The sequence below is a fragment of the Amblyomma maculatum genome, chromosome 3, assembly GCF_055883805.1.
Source record: "Amblyomma maculatum isolate TAMU_Amacu chromosome 3, ASM5588380v1, whole genome shotgun sequence".
Classification (NCBI taxonomy): Eukaryota; Metazoa; Arthropoda; class Arachnida; order Ixodida; family Ixodidae; genus Amblyomma; species Amblyomma maculatum.
The window spans coordinates 67,753,211-67,773,378 of record NC_139346.1 but is presented as its reverse complement, the minus strand read 5'-3'; the positions used below and the strand labels follow the sequence as shown (position 1 = coordinate 67,773,378).

Here is a 20,168-nt window from a genome sequence, read left to right as displayed (position 1 = left end):
GAATGATAGGGTCTTAGCAGGCTGATGCTTACATGACCGTCCCATGTGAAACGCGAGACCCAAGTTGGCCGCTCCTGCTAGCTCACATATAAAGCCCCGCTTAACCAAGCCATATGAACGTGCCTGACGTCAGACGCAACGTGAGCACCAGCGACGCCTCTAGTGCGCCACGCCGACGCTTTTGTGTCCCGGGGGGTGCGACGTCACGTGCTGCGCCGTGGCTGCGACCGCGCTGCGCCGACCGCATAAGTTGGTAGCCCAGCTCTCACCCTAGTGCCACGTGGAGTGTGATGTCACAGCGTCACGTGGGTGCGGCCGCGCCCCGCTGAAGGCTCGAAACCTAGAGTAGTATTGCTTTCGCAACAAAACACATTTTTTTCAAGCAAGTCATGTCGAGTTGGAAGGAAATATAGTGGACTATTCAGTCAAAACTCGATTCAACGATACCCGATTGAACGGAAGTCTCTATTTAACGGAGATATTGTAATTACTCCTCAGACACGTCCATAGGATCCAATGCTTTTACTAACTCGAAATCAATTGCATGACCTGTCCCTATTTAACGAACCTTTTTTTTTTTTTTTTCTAAAATTGAAGGTTGAAAGGAACTGTTTTTGATCTAGTTATAGAAAACACCCCCAAAATTTATCGATTTTGACCCCACATTAACAGCGCGGGGCACTTTTTCTTTTTTCAAAGCTGCGCGACGCAAAACAAGAGCTGTAGCATTCAGTTGAATTCACCAGCTGGTGAGAGCGCTAAAAAAGAAGTCTCGCGTCGCATTCCAAGGGGCAGTGTTGCTGTTCGATGCTTTTCTTGTGGCTTGCTTCGTCTGGTTCGTTCGACATTGGGATTCTGCGGATATTTCCCCGTGCCTTTGAGTGCATGCTTCTCTCAAGCTCAGCTTGTTAGCCCTACAGTGCTATACGTAGCACTCCAGACCCGCGAAAAATCGGTGCATCCCGACTTCTAAACCGGCTGACGTCAGTCACTGCACGCAAAGAGCACAAAGGCAAAGATCACCGGTGTCTTTGCTGGAAAATAGATTTGAACTCCTCTCGGGCTCTTCTTGGTGAGTAATAATTTTTTTTTCTTGTGTTCTAGCGGCACCGGTCCATTTTGCTGGCCGCATTTTATTTCTGGAACATTAAAACCTCGCTAGTATGACGACGCGGTAGCGTTTTGGGTGCCGCCACACATTATAATCGAAAGAGGAGGTGGGTGGACTCATTCATGGATCGACTCACTCGGACTCACTCCGGCTCACACTCAGAACATGATCTGAGTAGTGAATGAATCAGGACTCACACTTATATCATGATATGAGTTGTGAGTCCGGACTCATACTCAGATCGTGATCTGAGCCGTGAATCCGGACTCACACTCAAATTATGATTTGAGTTTGAGTGAGTCCGGACTCACATTCAGATCATGATCTGAGTCGTGAGTCCGTACTCACATTTAGATCATGATCTGAATGTGAGTCCGGACTCGCATTCAGATTATGATCTTTGTCTTGCCGAGTCTGACCTAGAAAGTTCCTATGAAATCAAATGAATTCTTCCTCAGAGGTTGAAGAATCGTGATCTGAAGTGATCGAGTGAGTAATAGGTGCAAGTCACTAATTAGATCCCAGCGGACTCGAATTGCCTGTGTAATTCTAATGATGAATAAGCTTCTTGGTGAACTGATGATGTAGAGCAATTTCGTTGTTTTTTGTTACGCAGTTATTTTGACTGGAGAATTATGCAAGTTATTCGAACATTTGTTCTCGTTGGCGTGCATGTATTACGGTGGCTATATAGTTCTTCCTTTACTTTGGAATATCTCGCCAATGATTTCACGGGTCAGCTGCTCATTGATGCGCAGTGATGCGAACGAGCCAGGCTAGTCGTGCGTAACTAATAACATCAGGCTAAGTTCGAAGAGACCATTGTGTAACCACATTTTTAATGTTCTTTCTTATTGCGAACGAAGTCAGAGGCTCGCCACCACAAACCGAGAATCTTGTCCAATATTTATTTTTGTGTCCCATTGCACTAATTGGGTAGGCTGTTTGAGGAGGTCACAAATACGTGGCTACGTACGTAGGTAAGTTAACCGCATTCCGGTATAGCTGAAATTTTGCTTTGGTCGATTTGGTCCAAAACCTCTCCAACATAATTCTCCTACGGCGACCGCGATGGTGGCCTCCAGGGCCGCCTTATATTTTGCCCACCCACCGCCGAAATTTGACCTCGACTTATATGGGCAGAACTCTGTCCAATTTATTATGACTATGGCGAACAAGATGGTGACTTCCAAATATGACCGGGTGCACCCTCAAATTTGGTCCCCTCACCCCAGTAGATTGACCTGAGCCGATTTAGGAAAGTGAACGGACAACATAATTCGATTACGGCGAACACGATGGGGACCTCCAAATTTTGGTTTGGGTCACATGCGGTTTACCAACCCTCGAAATTTAATTTTGGCCAATTTACATCAAAAGCGATCAGTTCCTAATTGCATTGACCATCCTCGACACTATGGTTACCTATAAAGTTGGGCATGACCATTTCCATAATTTGGCTCAGGACACCTTTGGAGTTCACCTTTATAATTGGTATCCAACTATTATTGACTGTGCCCGACAAGACGGCACCCACCAAATCGGCCATAGATATATAAAAAATTTGGCCTGAGCTATAGCTAACAAGATCAAGCTTTCGCACTATAATCAGCTTAAAAGAGATAATCCCTGCTATATTTTTTTCCTTTTCCTGTAAACTTTCAACTCACTCATTACTAAGAAAACAGTGTAATCATGTAATGTGACACATTTTTTTTTCTATTTATTTCCTGCGTTTTTCTCTGTACTGCCTTTCGCTTACCTATAGAAGCTTTAGGACCGTCACTCGTTGCTTGTCGAGAGTGGAAATTAGTGAGTCCCGATGAGTCGAAATGAGTGAGCTCAAATGGGTCGTGAGTTGAAATGAGCGAGTCCAGATGAGTCTGAGTTCAGATGAATCTGAGTTCAGATGAGTCGTGAGTCGAAGTGAATGAGCGCAGATGATTCGTGGAGTCAAAAATGAGTGAGTCGAGATGAGCTAGTTCAAATGAGTCGTGAGTTGAAATGAGTATGTCCATGATGAGTCGGAGCTCAGATGAGTCGTGAGTCGAAGTGAGTGAGTGCAGATGAGTAGCGAGTCAAAAATGAGTGAGTCGAGATGAGTGAGTGAGCCCAGATTAGTTATGAGTCTGAGTCAGCCCGAGTAAATTGTCATCATGCGTGAGTTTAAGTTCATGAGTCTGAGTGAGCCCGTGTGAGTCGCCAGCTTTCGTGAGTGAGTTGATGAGTGTGAGTGAGTCCGGGCCTTGGGAGTCTGAGTAGGAGTGAGCCCGCAGACGCACCAAATTTCTATGAATGAACCTGAGTGAGCACACGTGATTTTGCCGACCTATGATCGAACGTACCACATTAGAGGAGCGAGAAATGCTTCACTCGATTTAACGTAATTCCGATTTAACGAAATATTTTACGACTCCTCTCAACTTCGTTAAATCGAATTTCAATTGTATTTAGGTGGAGACTCAGTGCATGCAACCTGCCACCAGTGTTGCTGGAGATTGTTTTTCGCGCATTTCGTATTTTGTTCTGCAAACATAAATACAGCTCATGAGCACAATTTATATTTTCATTAAAGCACAGCATCTTGACAAATTTTGAACACGATTTATTCGACCCCAATACAGGCATTGTTTTTTTTTATTTTCGAAGTATTAGAATAGCAAAGTTTTGAGACGAAACTTTTTCTTTCTGCATTAAGCTTGAGGAGAAGGTACAAGTGAATATGTAGGAAAATTGGTAGAACCTGTAATATGATCAATGTAAGTGTCAAAAATTCTCATTCCCGTATTTGCACCAAGCGCTACATTTCAACATTCGCTTCAAGGGTGAACCCCAGAAATATTTGTCAGATTACTAATATTTATTCCAACTACAACGCACGTTATTTTAGAAATCTGATATAGTCCCGTGGCACACCTGGGATGTTTCAGATGGAATAACTCAACTACAACAATGTAATAGGAGCTGAAATACTTGAGCTCTAGTACGAATTTAGTTTTCAGCGGGAACGCGCATAGAAAACGAAACCGTGTGATCATAGCACGATCATGTCACATTAAATTAGTGATGCCTCTGATGAGAAGGTAATTTTTCATTGTTGAGGAAGACGTTGCCACAAGGGAAGTTGGTCGAACAAACGACAGTGCTCACAGTCAGTTTATTTTCAAGCGCTGTTGCATTATCCGTAAGGCAATTCGCGTCGTCTGTTTACCTGGGGAAAGGACCAAATACGCTGCGTGTACTTTCAAGAAATACGGCCTGGAAAAGGAAACGCAGGAAGATTCTCGAGGTTACCATTTTAGTTTTATGCCATTGTCAAAGTTACCAAAATGGCAAGCAGCGAGCATGACCAGTCTCGTCACATATATATGGCGCACAACACATATATCGGGAATTAAAAATAAACATGTTTGTTCCTCCTCTTAACTGAGAGTTTGATCTTTCCTACCGCGCTGCGCAGTAGAAAATAAATGAATTAGTATTAGTGAAGAGGAGCGGTTCCTATGAGTGGGATGCGAAAGAGGGGGAACGATGACGCACTAGTTTGTCCTGCACGCAAATATATGGGTTACCGCAAGTTTGTTGCGTTGGTAAAAACTATAATGTGATTGAGGGCAGAGCGAAATCTTCAGGTCATGACAATCTTTGAAAGGTTATTCTTTCAAGCTGCTGCAGGCGTTCTAACATTCCCAGATCTGTGCATACCTTATGTTATCAGCGTGGCCAGCCACACCAGTTCTTTAAAATAGAGGGGGGGGAGTCAGGTTGGCGCGTAAAGCCAAAGCCACTTATAAACTAGCACAGCGTGGGCTGGGCGCCGACTGGCGATTGGCATCTCTATGGAGCCTCCGCTAGCAAGCTCCCTTCTCTCTCCTGTCCATTTGTAGCTCTCAATCTGCATCTATACCCTCGACTCGGTTTTTATCAAGAGACAACACTTAACTCGCTGGACCGGTGGGTAAAAGAAGAAAAGGGGAAGAGCCGTCCGCGATGTCCGATTCGGAGAACCGGAAGCCAATAATAGGAAAAAGAATAAAAAAACGTTGAGCAGTGGATGGAGCAGCTTTTTGCTTTTTATAATCAAGAGGTTATGGCGGTTGCTTCGCTGCCTCCTACGTAAGCGTTCAGTTCAGAGCTTGTTGGAGACGCTACATGATCTATGAGCGCTTCGTATGCCTTTCTTTAATTTCTCCTTTCGTTAATTTTCTTTTGCACTGTCCTGTGTGTAATTTCGTTCTCTTCCGCCTATAAATGTTACACGTGCTCCGGTCTGTGCTTGCTACACATTTGTGCATAACAGGGCTGTGAAATGCCGCCGGTGTACGAAGTACCGCATCGGCGGGAAACCATCACCATTGACGGACTCGGTGAATGTCATCATAGACCGTAAGTATATATCTTTTCAGAATGCCTTTGCACCATACGTGGTTCTATATAATCTCCTACCAATACGAAACGTTCTTTTGTCGTATCCTGCTCGAAATAACTGCGCGAAGCATGACTTTCGAGGACTAGTCGAATTTGAGCCATGGTTACACTCGAGAGTGCGTGGACTTATTTGCTGGCTGCGATGTAGACAACTGCATTTGCGCCGAAATTTAGCAGTTGTGCATCGCACGTGTGTGTGCCGCCAACGCACGACCGAACGCTCCATGCAGCCATTTGCGCAAACTGTTTTGAGTGCGCAGCGTGCCGCAATCAATTAAAAACAAGATACCGCGCGCCCGACTTTCTACATATATTTCGAAGAGCGTCTGTTCTGTGCGCAGGAGCCCATGCTTGCATGGCATTTGTATTTGGTTAAGAGTGTATACAGGTATACAATGAGCGAGAAGTTTGTGCTTAAACTGCACATTAAAAAGACAAAGATCATGGCGTCTTGCCCTATCAAGTCCTGGAGCATCAAGGGACAAGAAGTGGAAGCTGTGACAGATTTTCTCTTCTTGGGCTCCAAGATTACCTCGGAAGGAGACTGCAGCCATGAAATTAGGAGACGCCTGCTTCTGGGAAAGAGGGCAATGGTTAGCCTTGACCGCCTAGTAAAGAGCAGAGACGTTAGTCTGCCAACCAAGATCCGTATAACTCGTGCTATGGTCTTTCCAGTTGTGATGTATGGATGCGAGAGTTGGACCGTGAAAAAGGCTGACCGCCGAAGAATTGACGCGTTTGAATTGTGGTGCTGGCGAAGACTCTTGAGAGTTCCTTGGACTGCCAGAAGATCAAATCAGTCAATATTGTCGACCATAAACCCTGACTGCTCATTGGAGGGTCAAATTCTAAAGTTAAAGCTCAGCTACTTTGGTCATATGATGAGAAGAGAGGAGTCGCTGGAGAAAGATTTGATGTTGGGAAAGGTTGAGGGTCGCCGGAGAAGGGGTAGGCAGCGAACGCGATGGTTAGATGGCATCCTCGAGGCACTGCAGATGAAGTAATGTGATGTTAGGAAGACAGTGAGAGACCGTAAAGCGTGGCGTGACATGGTCCATAGGGTCACGAAGAGTCAGACACGACTGAACGACTGAACGACTGAAGTAAGGTATACAGATCGGTTTTTTTTCCCCGTGTACACACAGAGTTTCGAAAAACGTCGTGCGGTCTGTGCAAGTGGATTTTACAGTAGGGCGTGCATGATGTGCGTGATACCGCTTGATGACTAGGCTATAATTTGGTGAGAATGAACCCTCTATTTTTGTTTCTTTAGAAAAGGCTACATTGTCCACGAACAAGGAGTTTCGCGTGCCGGGAGGCACACAGCCATTGCCTAGCAAGCGCCGCAGCTGGCGGACGCCGCGCGCTCGTCGTGCCATCTGGCACTCCAGAAGCAACCAGATGCTGTCTCGCCTTTAATGCAACAGCATAGCTAGACATAGTGAGTTGCGCACCTTAATTCTCCTTCTCTAGCAGAGGATGATATTAATGATGATGATAGACTGTTCAGGGGCGCATTTCGAGCGAGCGTGTATTCAGAGTTGGGCAGGATTGGACTAGACTCGACTGGACTGGTTTGGATTGAATTGGACCGGATTGGTTGGATTGTATTTCAGTGAAATAAACTGTACTTGACTGAACTGGTTTTGATTAGAGTGTATTGGAGTAGGCAGCCCAGCGCCAGGCCCACACGCTTTCGCTACGTATATCCTGGCCAAGCTGAGCTAAGCCACGGCTCTTTTTTTAATGGGTAATACTATATTGAGGAATTGAAAGTCGTGAACAGCGCAAGGGAACGCTCCCCTCGTTTTAAAATTTTCTTAATGCTCCCCCTTCTCCCCCCGCCCCCCCTCCGATCACTTCAGGAGAGGGCAGTGTAAGGAAGCTGCGACGATAGGGAAGCGGGAGAGCATGGTGGCACAGTACCGGACCGGTTTCACCACCACGGGCAGCCGCGCCAAGGTCAATGCAACTGGTCGCATGAAAAAGCGTGCAGCTGGCTATTGCCAGCGGCATCAACTCGATGATGATGTTGATGAACGATAGTAAAGGGCCCCTGCGAACTGTGAGGCAAAATATTACATGACAACTATGAGATTACTCCAAAGAAAAAGAAAGTAAATTTAATATTCCCATGCAGGAATGATTGCAGCTTTACTCTCTTGCTTAAAAAAATGTTATACTTGTAATAATATTTTAACTTCCTTTCAGCGACCTCTCTCGGCCATTTAGTATCCGCTGCGTAGTTGCCCGAAGTTCAGACGTTGCTCAGACCGAAGCTTTACTACCCGCTGATTGGTTACGTCATCAACATCGGTTCAAGTTCAACGTTTCGTGCTGCCTTTTGCAAGCGACTGCGTGCAAAGTGGGTTATCTGAGTCAAACACAGTCAGTATTTCGTTCTGCTGGTCGTGGTAGAGCTTTACAGAAAGGCGAAGACCGTGCATGCTTGATGACAAACAAATTTCCGCGGCATGTGCGCATTTTCGGAGGATGCGACAATGCTGCGTCCCCGGTGGGCGGCTCGGCCAGCTCGTCCTCCCAGGCACGTCTCAACGGCTTGATGCACGGATACACGTCTGCACGAACGGCGTCGCGCTTCATCTATTTTAACTGAAAGGTGAAGGTAAAGTTCAATCGCCCTCAAGACGTGTGTCGCATTGCGCAAAGCCCTTTGCTGCGGGTTTTGCTTACTGCGTCGTATTACCGCACCAACGTTCGCTGAATCTGCTTTAGCTGGTATCACAGGGAGGTTCCTATTGTCAGTGGGATTCTTCTCATGGATATGTTAAGTGCTGAAGGCTTCGTTCCGGTTGGCGTAACTTAACCTGTTGCCAGACTATGCCACCAGTGTTTCCACCACATTTGACGGGAGCCAAACGGGAGCGACGTGGTCAAGAAACTCCGGAACAGCGACAGCAGCGACTCGAGAAGGAATGTGATAAGTGATGTGCAGACCAAGGGTCATTTCTTCACAGATAACCGAAGCGTATTTATAGGTCTGAATAAAATATGAAAACGAGTAACATGTGTGTGTCGTCATTATTGTCTGTGCGTGTTTACCCATGCCAAACAAAGCAGAAACATAACACTATCACCATAGCCATACTAGCATAAGCATAACCAGAGCACCATCACAAGCGGTACAAAGCACAACCCACGTATTGCTTCGCAATTACCAGGCTCAACTAAGCTAAGCCACAGTCGTTTTTTTCTTTCTCTGTATTTTTTCTTCGTTCTGCACGAGACAGTGGTGATGGCTCAGCTACAGAGCGAGTAGCAGGTAGGTGCATTTTATTTTCCTTCTTCCTATAGTCGCAACAACAACAGTGTGACATATATAGCGCCTTTCTTTTCCTTTAAATCAAATATAATCATAAATAATACTCAAAATTCTTAGATATAGACCTAATAACGTTGATAACACTGCAATGAGTTGAGTAAATTTCCACTGTGCGGCGCGAGCGGCGACCTTGCTGGATAGGTGGCGGCGGATCTTGATATGTGCATCGCCCGAGCGGAAACACATAGCCGCTTCCGTTCGCCACTGCGATTCACACTTCCTGCGGCTTGGATTAACCGCCCATCAGCTCACCTTATTGTTAGTAATGGGGGCTTAACGTAGAAAAAACACAAACAGAAATTTATTACCACTTATGCCGGAGAACAACCCGTTCCTCTCGCTTCTAACGCCTCCCACAGGTGTGACGACCTCGCGAAATATTTGCATAAACCTCGTCTTTGAGAACTAGGCTTTGTTGCAGCAATTCCGACATCCACAAGAAACAACATCTATGTGAACCCGATACCCAAGCACATGCACCATGAGTTACAGAAGGGTCGAAGGAAAGCCAGAGTCAAATCATTGGAAAAACAATTGTCTAAAGACGCGGAAGTTGTCTACGTGGACATAGGGGCTTACGGCGAGCCTGGCAAGTTCACAATAGCTGCAGTTGGACACCAGAAGAGGCCAATTATTCAGGCTTCGATCTATGCCAAGGATCCTGCGGAAGCGGAATCACTGGCAATAGCCGTCACCATAAAAACACAAGGCCACCAAAAGAAGTTATCACACGTTGTGACGGACTCCCAACCAGCCTGCAGGGACTACCTGGCCGGAAAACCTCACAGAAGAGTGTGTGCAATATTACGTTCCATCTCCTAGACGCACACAATTACATGGACACCTGGACACGAAGGCCTAGAAGGAAATGAGGTAGCGAATGATGTAGCCCGAGCTCTCACAAACCGGGCGGATCCCCATCCCTACCCCACCCCTATCCTAGGACCCTACGGCGACAGGCTGGAACACCTACGGTTAGAAAGAAGAATTTTCTCACCACCACACAAACAACTTCCTTCCTCAGACGCTATAGACTGGAGAAAAATACAAACACATTCCCTAATCTTCACATTTTAAATAAGATAAGCCCAACAAAATACACGAGTTACTGTCCTTGGTGCGGTGCAAGCCCCACACTCTATCACATCTCTTGGGAATGCCAGGACAAACCTGACCCAACGTTACTAGTGCCATGCCCGACACACGAGCAGTGGGAGGCGGCCCTGACCAACGACAACCTGGACCAGCAAGCCTGGATTATCCAGCTAGTCCGCAAGTCAGCTGCTGCCAGCGGAGCCCTGGACTAGGGGCACCGACCACCCAGCTCCTGCGAATTCTTACTGATTATTAATTAAAAGTTTCCCCTCTCTCTCTCTCTCTCTCTTGCAGCAAGGCGAGCATATATCCGTCTATTTCTCCGACCACAATGTGGGTAAGCACGCGAGGTTCAATAAATCACTGACCGTGTTCGTGATTTTATTCCTTTGCAGATTTTTCGCGTTTCATCTGTTTGCACAATTTCGGTATAAGGTGTATCACGATGACAAACATTTTTACTGTAAATTTTGCAGCTTATGTCAGAGTTCGGCAGTCTCTGCTGTGTGCCCTGGTGAAAAAAATGCATCATACGTGCATGAGATCTAGACCAATATCCCGCATCCCACGAGTCAATAGATTTGAGCTTTCACTTTCGGCTTGACATTCCACTTGGCTTAATGTGCACATCAGGTATTTCTACAACGATATAATTGTTATTCAACATGAAAAATGTATTATTAGGCATGAAATATACGTCCCTAATGTTTCGTGAAATATTATCAGTACACATTCTGACATTTCAACAAATTGACCATGTGAGAACATTAAAAGCTAAGCTTTTTTGGTTTCTATTGTTTACCGTCCCAAAGAGACTCCGGCTATGACGACGCACATAATAGAGGGCCTATTCTTATATTGACACTATTATGCATTCTATGAATTTAACGAGCGCTAGCTGCATTTGCATTGTAAAATGAATGCAATTCACTTTGTAACATAGGTCTGAATGTTTTCCAGCTTATTTCGGGCTTACAGAATATTTGTGTTCAGAAACCCTTCAAACTTTCTGAAAAGGGTAATGCTAGGGATGACACTTGACCGTCTGCTGGCATTTTGCTGCCAAGGTCGTAATCAAAAGCACATGATGGTGTGAGGAATGAGTGCGCATTAAAGCTGAAACCAATGTCCCTGTGGCATAATACCCAAGACGACTTGAAGTATATTTGCTTGAAATGTGCTTAAAATAAAATACAAAGTATTCTGAGGGAGCCCTGGACGTATTGTGAGCATAGTGTATGTCTATCTTCTTATGTATCATTTTCCGCACTTTGTATATCTGCATGTAATGCTACATTTCTCTGCCTTTGTATTGTTTCTTGCCTTGAGCAATATATATATATATATATATATATATATATATATATATATATATATATATATATATATATATATATATATATACTTTTTTTTTTACTTTTTTCTAATATACACGTGGGCTGATGTATCTATCGTTTTGTCTGTCTTCCTAGTTGCTTTTAAGCACCAAATTGTGACGGAATTGTATCGGTTTTGTTTTTGTATGAAGCAAAATAAACGTTCATTTCACAGAGCTCCTGGCATCTTTCCTGCAATACTGCTGTTTGGTTTTGATGCTTTGACGCTTTGACGTAGCTGCGGTGATGGCCAGTCAACAATAATTGTGACCTAATTTTGTATTTCATCGCTGAAAATAAATAGCAAAATAATACTACACTGTACAGAACAGAAATTATGTGCCAAAAGGGCGCGGCAGTACGGCAAGCGCTTGCTATCATTCTAACTGCGCGTCATGGCGCAGGGCGTTTCAGCGTTCAAAATGCGCGCCTTTAACCGAAAGCGGATCTGCGTCAAGCTCCATGCAGTCACCTGGTGCGCTAGTCAAAAAGGCCGCTGAGCCCTATGGAAAGGTCCACTATTTACCCAATCCCTTTCTCTGTGCTATAACATTCAAATAGCTGTACTTGAAGAATGCCTTGCCGTCCATACTTCTGCCCTGCCGCGTGCCTTGGCATCTGCGGCGTCCGACTGTGATCTCAAAGACGTGCGTTCGAACCGGGCCGCGGCGGCTTGTTTTCGATGCTGACGAAAAGCAAGGTGGCCGTGCGGTGTACTACGTCTGTATACATAAAAGCGAACGTAGCTGCATGCAATTACTGCCGCCCTCTTCTAGGCGTCCCTCGTAGACTGAGCCGCTTTGCGGGGCTAAACTGTAAAATACCTCGAACCCTTCCTTGTGATACACGGATCACCACTGCGATGTTACGCTCAATGTCCAAGCGCATTTTTTTTTTCTAAATCCGCTCACGGTTAGGTTTCATGATAGTAGCATTCCACAGTTCAAGAACCGAATTATTTTAGGACTGCATGCCATGTATCGAGCAAAAACAAAATGTTGAACAAGCCGCTGGATTAGCCGCACTGAGACCTTGTCGATTAAGATACTCTGCTTGTGTGCATTGAAAGCTAGCAATGTTTAAAATATTCTGGAGCTAGATGTGAACTGAATACAGTTGCTTACTAGCGACTCAGTTGCTTTAGGAGGGTTTAAAATCTCACACGTATTATTGTGGGGCTTCCTTCTGCTCATTACAGGCTCCTAATGTGGTTTGTATAAACACTGTGCGGACATGGCTGCGAGCAACGTTCCGAAGAATGATGCACAGACGGCCCAAGTGCGGAGAAGACAACAGTCGAAGGCGAAGGACGTGGATACCCGGTGGAGTATCGCTGCGGCTACGTGTTTCATCTCCTTTTTCGCCGTGTCCACCCACTCCAACCTTGGCTTCTTCTACGTGACCTTCCTGGAAGCCTTTCAAACTGATCGACGAAACGCCTCTTGGCCGGGTAGTGCTTTCGAGATCGTCGGACACCTGGCAGGTAGGATTTGTGTTCCCTCAGTCACCAGCCACTCAAGCACACCTGCATTATAATGTCTGTAGGCTTGAGCAACCCATGCGGTCAGGTTTGAAACAGTTAGTTTTTCTAACATCTGCTTTATTTTGAGCGCCAAACCTAGTTCTGTATGGTTTATGGGGCTTAACTAATCAACGACGGCTTCTTTCTTGTATGTCGCTTTAGCTTTCATATGGGTGCCTAAGTCTCATAATGCGTTTCCCTCTTGGTAATCGTCTAGACATCATTCTAGGGCGTGAGCAGCGCTAAATTATTGGGGATACTTAGGCTTCGCTTTAAAATATGACGCGATAGCGTAGGCTACCTGTCCACATATAAAGTCCCGCTCTAAGCCGTGTAAACGTGCCTGCGTGACCTACGGTTAACGTCAATGCAAGGGTCCTGGCCGTTTGATTCTGATATAACCTTCTGATATGAAACGAGAACCCGAGACGGCCACTCTTACCAAGCGAAACGTCAGGCAACCATATGTCCAGTCAATGCGTGGCCATGTCAGCTACCGCCTACTGGCGCCATGCTCGTAATTTTGCGATTAAGCCCTTAGGCGGAGCCTTTAACGCTTTCGCGTTAAAAGGCGCCTATAAAATAGTCATCATTGTGCACCCTCAACCTCGCATTGTTGAGGAAGACTTACTATTGGCCTTAGTGTGCAGTATTAAACTTTTCCTATTCTAGGTATTACGCACAAGGGTGCAGAAAAAAAAAAAGGAGGGCGGGGGGGGGGGGGGGGGGCATTGTTGAAAGCTCTTCAGCGTGATCTGTCGAGGCAGGAAGCAAGAACAATTTGCCGGCTGCCAAGGAGGTTGACGCAACGCAGGGCGCATAAGGAAGAAACGGGCTGTCCACATACATTGCAAACGCTCCATGACGCGTTAGTTAATGGCATACTCAGCAGTTACCGTATTTTCTTATTCTGCCACAGTGCAGTCCACGAAACGATGCACGTCGGCTTCGGTAACCCTTTTTCCTATAAAACAGCGCATGGACATGGGACTAAGAAAAGGGCAAAGTCTTTTGCCTCTTCTTAGTCCCGTGTCCATGCGCTGTTTTATAATAAAATGCATAACCAACCTCCCGAACTGCCGTTTTACTACAGCTCGGTAACCCATATACATTGCTAAAACCTGTCGTCTGTAAGCCTGCTCTTGGTGCGATAACGTGGGAGTGCCTGTGAAGATAGCAGTTCAGATATGGTTATATCAAATTTCCTCTGAGTGGCACCTGCGGCGAATTAGAGCGTGCGTGACCGCAAGACTATAAAATTAGGGGTGTGCAGCAATTAGAGGAACCCTGAACATGCGTTGTCCGCTCTTACGTTTTCATTACGCTAGCTACAAATGCAAGCGAGGAAGTTCCAGTGACCGAAGTGAACCCACTGTAATTCATCCCATCCGAGCAAACTGGCCGGTTTCTGTCGATGGATTGCACTACTATCCATCGCGCAATTTCAATGCTGCCGCATAGATCGGTTCAACGCTCGGCCATTGTTTGTTCAATAACAGGCTTCCAGCCTGCCTACGTATCCCGTAACACGGCCACTGAATGATTATTAGTGCGAAGTTCACGCTCTTCAAACCGAAATTTTCAAACATGTGCCTTAATAGTGCACTCCTACTTCGTTGGACTTTCTTTTTATGTACCACAGGCATATCTTTTTAACCCTGGTAGTAAGTTTTAATAAGAATACACTATTTCACGAGGTCTAACCTGGCCTTCAGGATGTACAGTCGTGAGCAAAAGTGATGTACAACACTCAGCCGGTGACCATGCTCGGGAAAATTGCATTGAAATGCCATCTAGCGACAGCGTCAGGAATAGTGATAGCTACACATGCATGTGGATAAAATGGGACACCGCCACTATTGCCTCGATCTCAGATAACTGCTGCTAGAATAAGTTGGCATGCAGTTTTCTGGAGATCCGTCACCGGCTGAGTGTTGTATACCACTTTTGTCACGACTGTACGCGGCTTAACCTTGAATGTAACCTTGCAAACGTAAGCAGCAACAGTTAAGCTGAAGCGCCAAATAAGGGGTGCATCGCGGGCCCAAAAGAGGCTGCAGAAAGGAAGAAAGAGGGGGGGGAGGGAGGGGGGGGGGAGAAAACCCGGAGTCCTTAATAGGTTTGTTGACGGACGCTGGCAAAATTCCCCTCCGCCACGTCTAGGGACAGGGGCAATTACCGGATGCGTCGGACAACAGGGTTGTCTCGCTCGTGTGGCACCGACAGTGACTCAGCCCCGACGCAATGCGACAGGCATCTTGCTGCGCGCCATGGTTTGCCTGCAAAGGAGCAACGCGCAATTGCTACGGAGCGTCTGACCACACCAGAATGGCGAGTGAGCCGGGTCTTTCTACTGCCTCGACCGAAGAAGCGCTCCGTGCATGGCGGGCAGAGTGGGAACGGGAGAGAAGCTGCTGTAAACATGCACTCAATGCCTAATGTCATTGGGCGTATACAACTAAAGCGTAACTTAGAGCAAAAAAAAAATAATACGACCAACAGCTAAACCGAAATAAATTGTGCTTCCGCACGTCTATGTTTAACCTCAATAATTGACGCTGCTAATGTTTTAGCGGTTGTTTAGAAGCGACGCAGGCTTAACACTTCACAATGGCAGAGCTCTGGACACAGGTTGGGTAGGTTGCACATTGTATAAAACAACTCAAACATAAAGCCTCTTGCATTCCTATGACTTTTTGCATCCGTGACCAATGCATCGGTGTCCAGCTGACTTCTTGAACTTCAAGGAGCACGACACGGGCATGTCTGGGTCCTCAAAGACGCTACAAACCACGATTGGTGCGCATGCCCGCAAGAGGTATTTCAATAGCTCTTTCGCACACATGGAGACAAGGCCTGTCTAATCTGGGCTTGAAAGTATGCGAGAAGCATTTGCGTTCGAAAGTGCGCTTATTCTTATCTATAAACTGTCAGTTATGAGTACTAAGTGCTTAAGAGGTCAATCAAACTCTACGTGCTGTACTTTTCTATTGCAATAAATTTGTAAATGGAGGCTTTCTGAGTGTTCAAGTCAAATTTAAAAGGTGTACATAAGTTTATAATTTATGAATTTTTTTAAAAACGTTTATTGCCTCATGGCATAATAGAATGTGTAAAAAAATTTAAATGGGTATTAAATGAAAAAAAAAAAGGTTGGCTGTTCTAATAAAGTCACAAAGTTTTTTTATATAAATATATTTTATATATTTTTCAAAAGGAGCTTCTGGCGACCGCTCGCAACCAATTAGGGCGACAGGCCCCCGCAAGTTAACCTCACCCGTGTATACTGGGCGCGAGCACATGCCGTGGCGCCACCTATCGAAAACGCCCGCATGACGAAGTGGGATAACGCACGTTGAACGGCTGCTGTAGGATGCTTGATTAGGCAGTTCAGTTACGCGTTAGCATTACATTCATTTATTTATTTAATATGTATTTCCGTCTGCATCTGTATGAGCTGATGTTGAGGTATGAGACCCACTGATTAGGCCAAAAAGCACTTCACCGAATCAGAGTTATCGAAGTTTGCGAGTTTAACTGCTACGACGACGCGCACGGGCTGCAGAATTTCTTCTGTTATTAAAAAAAAAACTGAAGCTACCTCACAACCAGCCAGATGTAAGCAGTCAGTGAACAGGTAATGCGATTCCTGTGCACGAGCAGAGGACTGTCAGGAGCCTGACAGATGTTGAGCGCCTTCGCATATCGCCGGCGGAAGCGGCACCGTTCCCTTGCTCCCTTGAACGTAGTAGAGCAAGCAAGTTTGACTGCGGTGATGAGATGGATTAATTTTTAGGAAGTGAGAAGAGATGTGTTCCACGCACTGACTACCGTCACTGGCACTCTTGGTTAGAGCCGATATTTGTTTCTCCCGCGTTGTGCGCACAGTACGCTTTTTTTATCGCATATCTCGATCAGCACATCACAACGTTCATACAATGCTCTACCTTTCGTTTATTCACGGACTCTGTCATTTGAAATTACTACAGTACTAGAGACAGTGCGTGAAACAACTCACCATGCATACCCCTTCCCGAGGCGGAAGAATCTTCTAGTTCACTTCAGTGAAACTTCTGTGTCAACGCGTTTACTCAGAATAATTTGAGACCTTCTGGCCTTCGCATGATCCCTCCTTTCATTGGGAGGGTATTGCTTCATGAAGAAGCCAGCATCTTTTCCATCCTGCCAGCAATAGTATCCTTAGAATTCACAAGTGATAAGAGCAAATCAAGACGCGCGCGCCGTTTCTTCTGCTGCTCACCGAACTTTTAGTTCTAACTCTGTGGACAAAATCTCGCTCGCTGAAATGCCTGCAGCGCACATGATGAGTATGATCACTCGCTGATTTGCCTATTCAAATTTTAATTATGAAAGAAGAATTATGTGAGCTTATGTTTCGGGTAGCAATGGGAGCTTGCTCATGGTTCCCTGGCTTCCGTCCGGGTGCAGAACAGTAACGGACCGTAGCAACAGCTTAAATAAACTTAAGCAGCCTCATTAACGATACAAGGTCAAAACGTGCAAGGCTGGTGCTCTATATCAGCCCAAACTGCAGAAATAAACGCGACTATTAGTATTTAAAACGCACAAATTCAATCGAGCGTCTGCTTCAGCAGCAGCAGCAGTATGAGGAGTCACGTGATCCCACTTTCTCCCCCAAGTCGACACTAGCGCCATTCGCTCCAGTGGTGGCGCTCGCGCCCAATATATATCCATCGGAGCATGCTGTGTGCGCCCACACGTTGGTCGCTCCCAAGTGAAATGGGCGAGTTGGGACGTGGCGAGCCGCCTTCGCGGCTAGTTCTCTTCATTTTGTCCTGGCGCGCCGGCTTGCGCTGTGTTGAGGAAGAGGAAAGCCGTCGCTTTCGATTGCTGATATGATATAATCGATGCTAATGAAGCTGGCTTAAAAACAGTTTGTGGTGCGGAGATGACTCATGGGATACCGTCTCCTGGGTGTTTTCCAGCTTTAGTAAATACCTTTCAGTTTAAATAGGCGAAAAGTCTTAACGTTTTAACACAGTGTGAAACCTCGTGAAATTATGCTTTCGCCAAAATATTTTCATTCCGTGCTAGCGTATTTTCACTAAATAATGAACTCAGTATAAAGCTAAATGTGAAAGCGTAGCCTCCAAATTCGTTTCGTAGGTTCTATATACAGCATTCTCACCCAGGAGCCCTCTGTGAGGACGAGAAAGTGACTTAACTGCTCTAGACTGTTCTTGCGGCACCCTGCTGCAGTAGTTCAGTGGGTAAGGCGCTCGAATGCCGAACCCAAGGACGCAGGAATTAATCCCGGATGTGGTGGCTGCTTTTCGGTGGAGGCGTAATGCAAAGCGCCCGTGTGCTGTGCGATATCAGCGCTCATTAAAGCATTTCAGTTGGTCAAAATCTCCGGAGCCCTCTAAAAATATGGGTCTCATCGCCCGAGTCGCTTTTTCATGTCAAACCCTCTAAACTGAACCAACCCAACCAACAAAAGTGGCATCATAATGCTACCAATCAACAGCCATCTTGCACAATAGTCTTAACCAGAGCGAAAGCATTAGATGAGTCTTTAGGAGGGAAACATGGCGTCACTCAACACGCGATGTCATAAGGCCGCCTGCCAACAGCCACGGAGCACAATCCCATCAATTTCAATTATGATAGGGTATTATAGGCACGGATGGAAAAAATGAGAGACGCTGCATCTTCCATGAAAGCACCTTCCAAAAGCAGTGTAGAGAAGCCATATGACCGTAGCCCTTCAGTGGCCTCATAAATCCGAGCACCAAAAGTAGCATCATCCGATCCACATGGAGTCACTTCGACGTTTTCTACAGATGACGCTTCTAATGCTCACGCATTAAAACGAACAATGCCTCTTTATGCCAACAATAAAACGTACACACGGCAAAATAGGGAAAAAAGCTTTTTGGGAGTACGGATCACTTGTTAATAACAAGCGGAATGACCTTCGCAGTTCGTCAACGTCAACGTGAATGTTTTAGTCTCACAGACGTCAAACGTCAATGTTTTTTGTTTGCTGATTTCGTGAGTGTTCGTTTTATTGCTGCTGTTTTCCCCTCGTCAGGCAGGTTGATGTCTAGAACTCACCACGTTATTTTTATGCAGTAAGTACAAATGTGAGGCTTCTGTGCTTCCTTACATTTCCCGTATTATTGCTATAACATTACTGACTTGTCGTGACAACAAAAAACGTTTGTTTTCCCCACTGAAATTTTGCAATTGGTTGAGCGCGGTCACGTGACTTGGTGCTGCACGTTAATTGGTCGGTGAAGGCACTTTGACAGCTCCAGTGGCCACAGAAGCACTAAACTACCTCTCCTATCATCATCATCATCATCATCATCATCAGCCTGACTATACCCACTGCAGAGCGAAAGTCTCTCCCATACTTCTCCACTTAACCCGGTTCTGTGCTAGCTGCATCCACTTGACCCCCGCGAACTTCTTAACCTCATCCGCCCACCTAACTTTCTGCCGCCCCCTGCTACGCTTTCCTTCTCTTGGAATCCAGTTTGTTACCCTAAGCGACCATCGGTTATCCTCTCTTCGCACTACATGTCCTGCACATGCCCATTTCTTCGTAATTTCCACTAGAATGTCGGTAACGAGTTATTTCTCTGACCCACTCTGCACGCTTCCTATCTCTTAATGTTACCCGGCCCTACCATTTTTTGTTCCGTAGCCCTCTGGGTTGTCCTCAACGTAAGTAGAATACTTACAGCTTATCGCTGCACACGGAGCCGCGATAGCAAGTTCCTTCAAGGGCTACCTGCTGCGCTGTCATCGACTTCTGGACCAGCGCCGTGGCTTGTTGCGCGACCACCTGGCTCTGATGTCTGCTTGATAAAGCGACACCCATGTCAGCCGGAGAGCACTTTGGCAGTGGCAGTAGCAACGGAAGCACTAAACTATCTGTCATATACTTACGGCGTATCGCTGCACACAAGTGACCTGCGATAGCAAATTCCTTCCAAGGCTAACTGTTGCCACCAACTGCGCCGTCATCGATTTCTGGACCAGCCACGTGACCACCTAGTGCTGATGATTGCATCATACAGTGCCACATAAGTCCGCCGAAAAGCACGTCGGTAGCGGCAGTGACCATGGAAGCACTAAACTATCTCTCGTACACTTATAGCGTATCGATGTACATTGGTTAGCTGCGGTAGCAAGTTCCTTCAAAGCCTACTTGCTGCAACCAAATGTGCCGTTAACGTGGCTTGCAGCGTGACCACCTGGCGCTGACGTTGGCTGCATAAAGTGCCTCCGAAATTCGCCGAA

The 20,168-nt window shown here is 46.0% G+C and overlaps 1 protein-coding gene across 1 annotated transcript in view; it reads left to right on the top strand.

The window, feature by feature from the left end:
• Positions 1 to 12,586: 12,586 nt before the first annotated feature.
• Positions 12,587 to 20,168, top strand: part of LOC146194902 (uncharacterized) — a 38,283-nt gene continuing 30,701 nt past the window's right edge. Inside the window, exon 1 of the mRNA XM_084596667.1 lies at positions 12,587 to 12,836. Coding sequence (XP_084452793.1) covers positions 12,587 to 12,836 — 250 coding nt within the window. The remainder of the gene's footprint in view (positions 12,837 to 20,168) is intronic.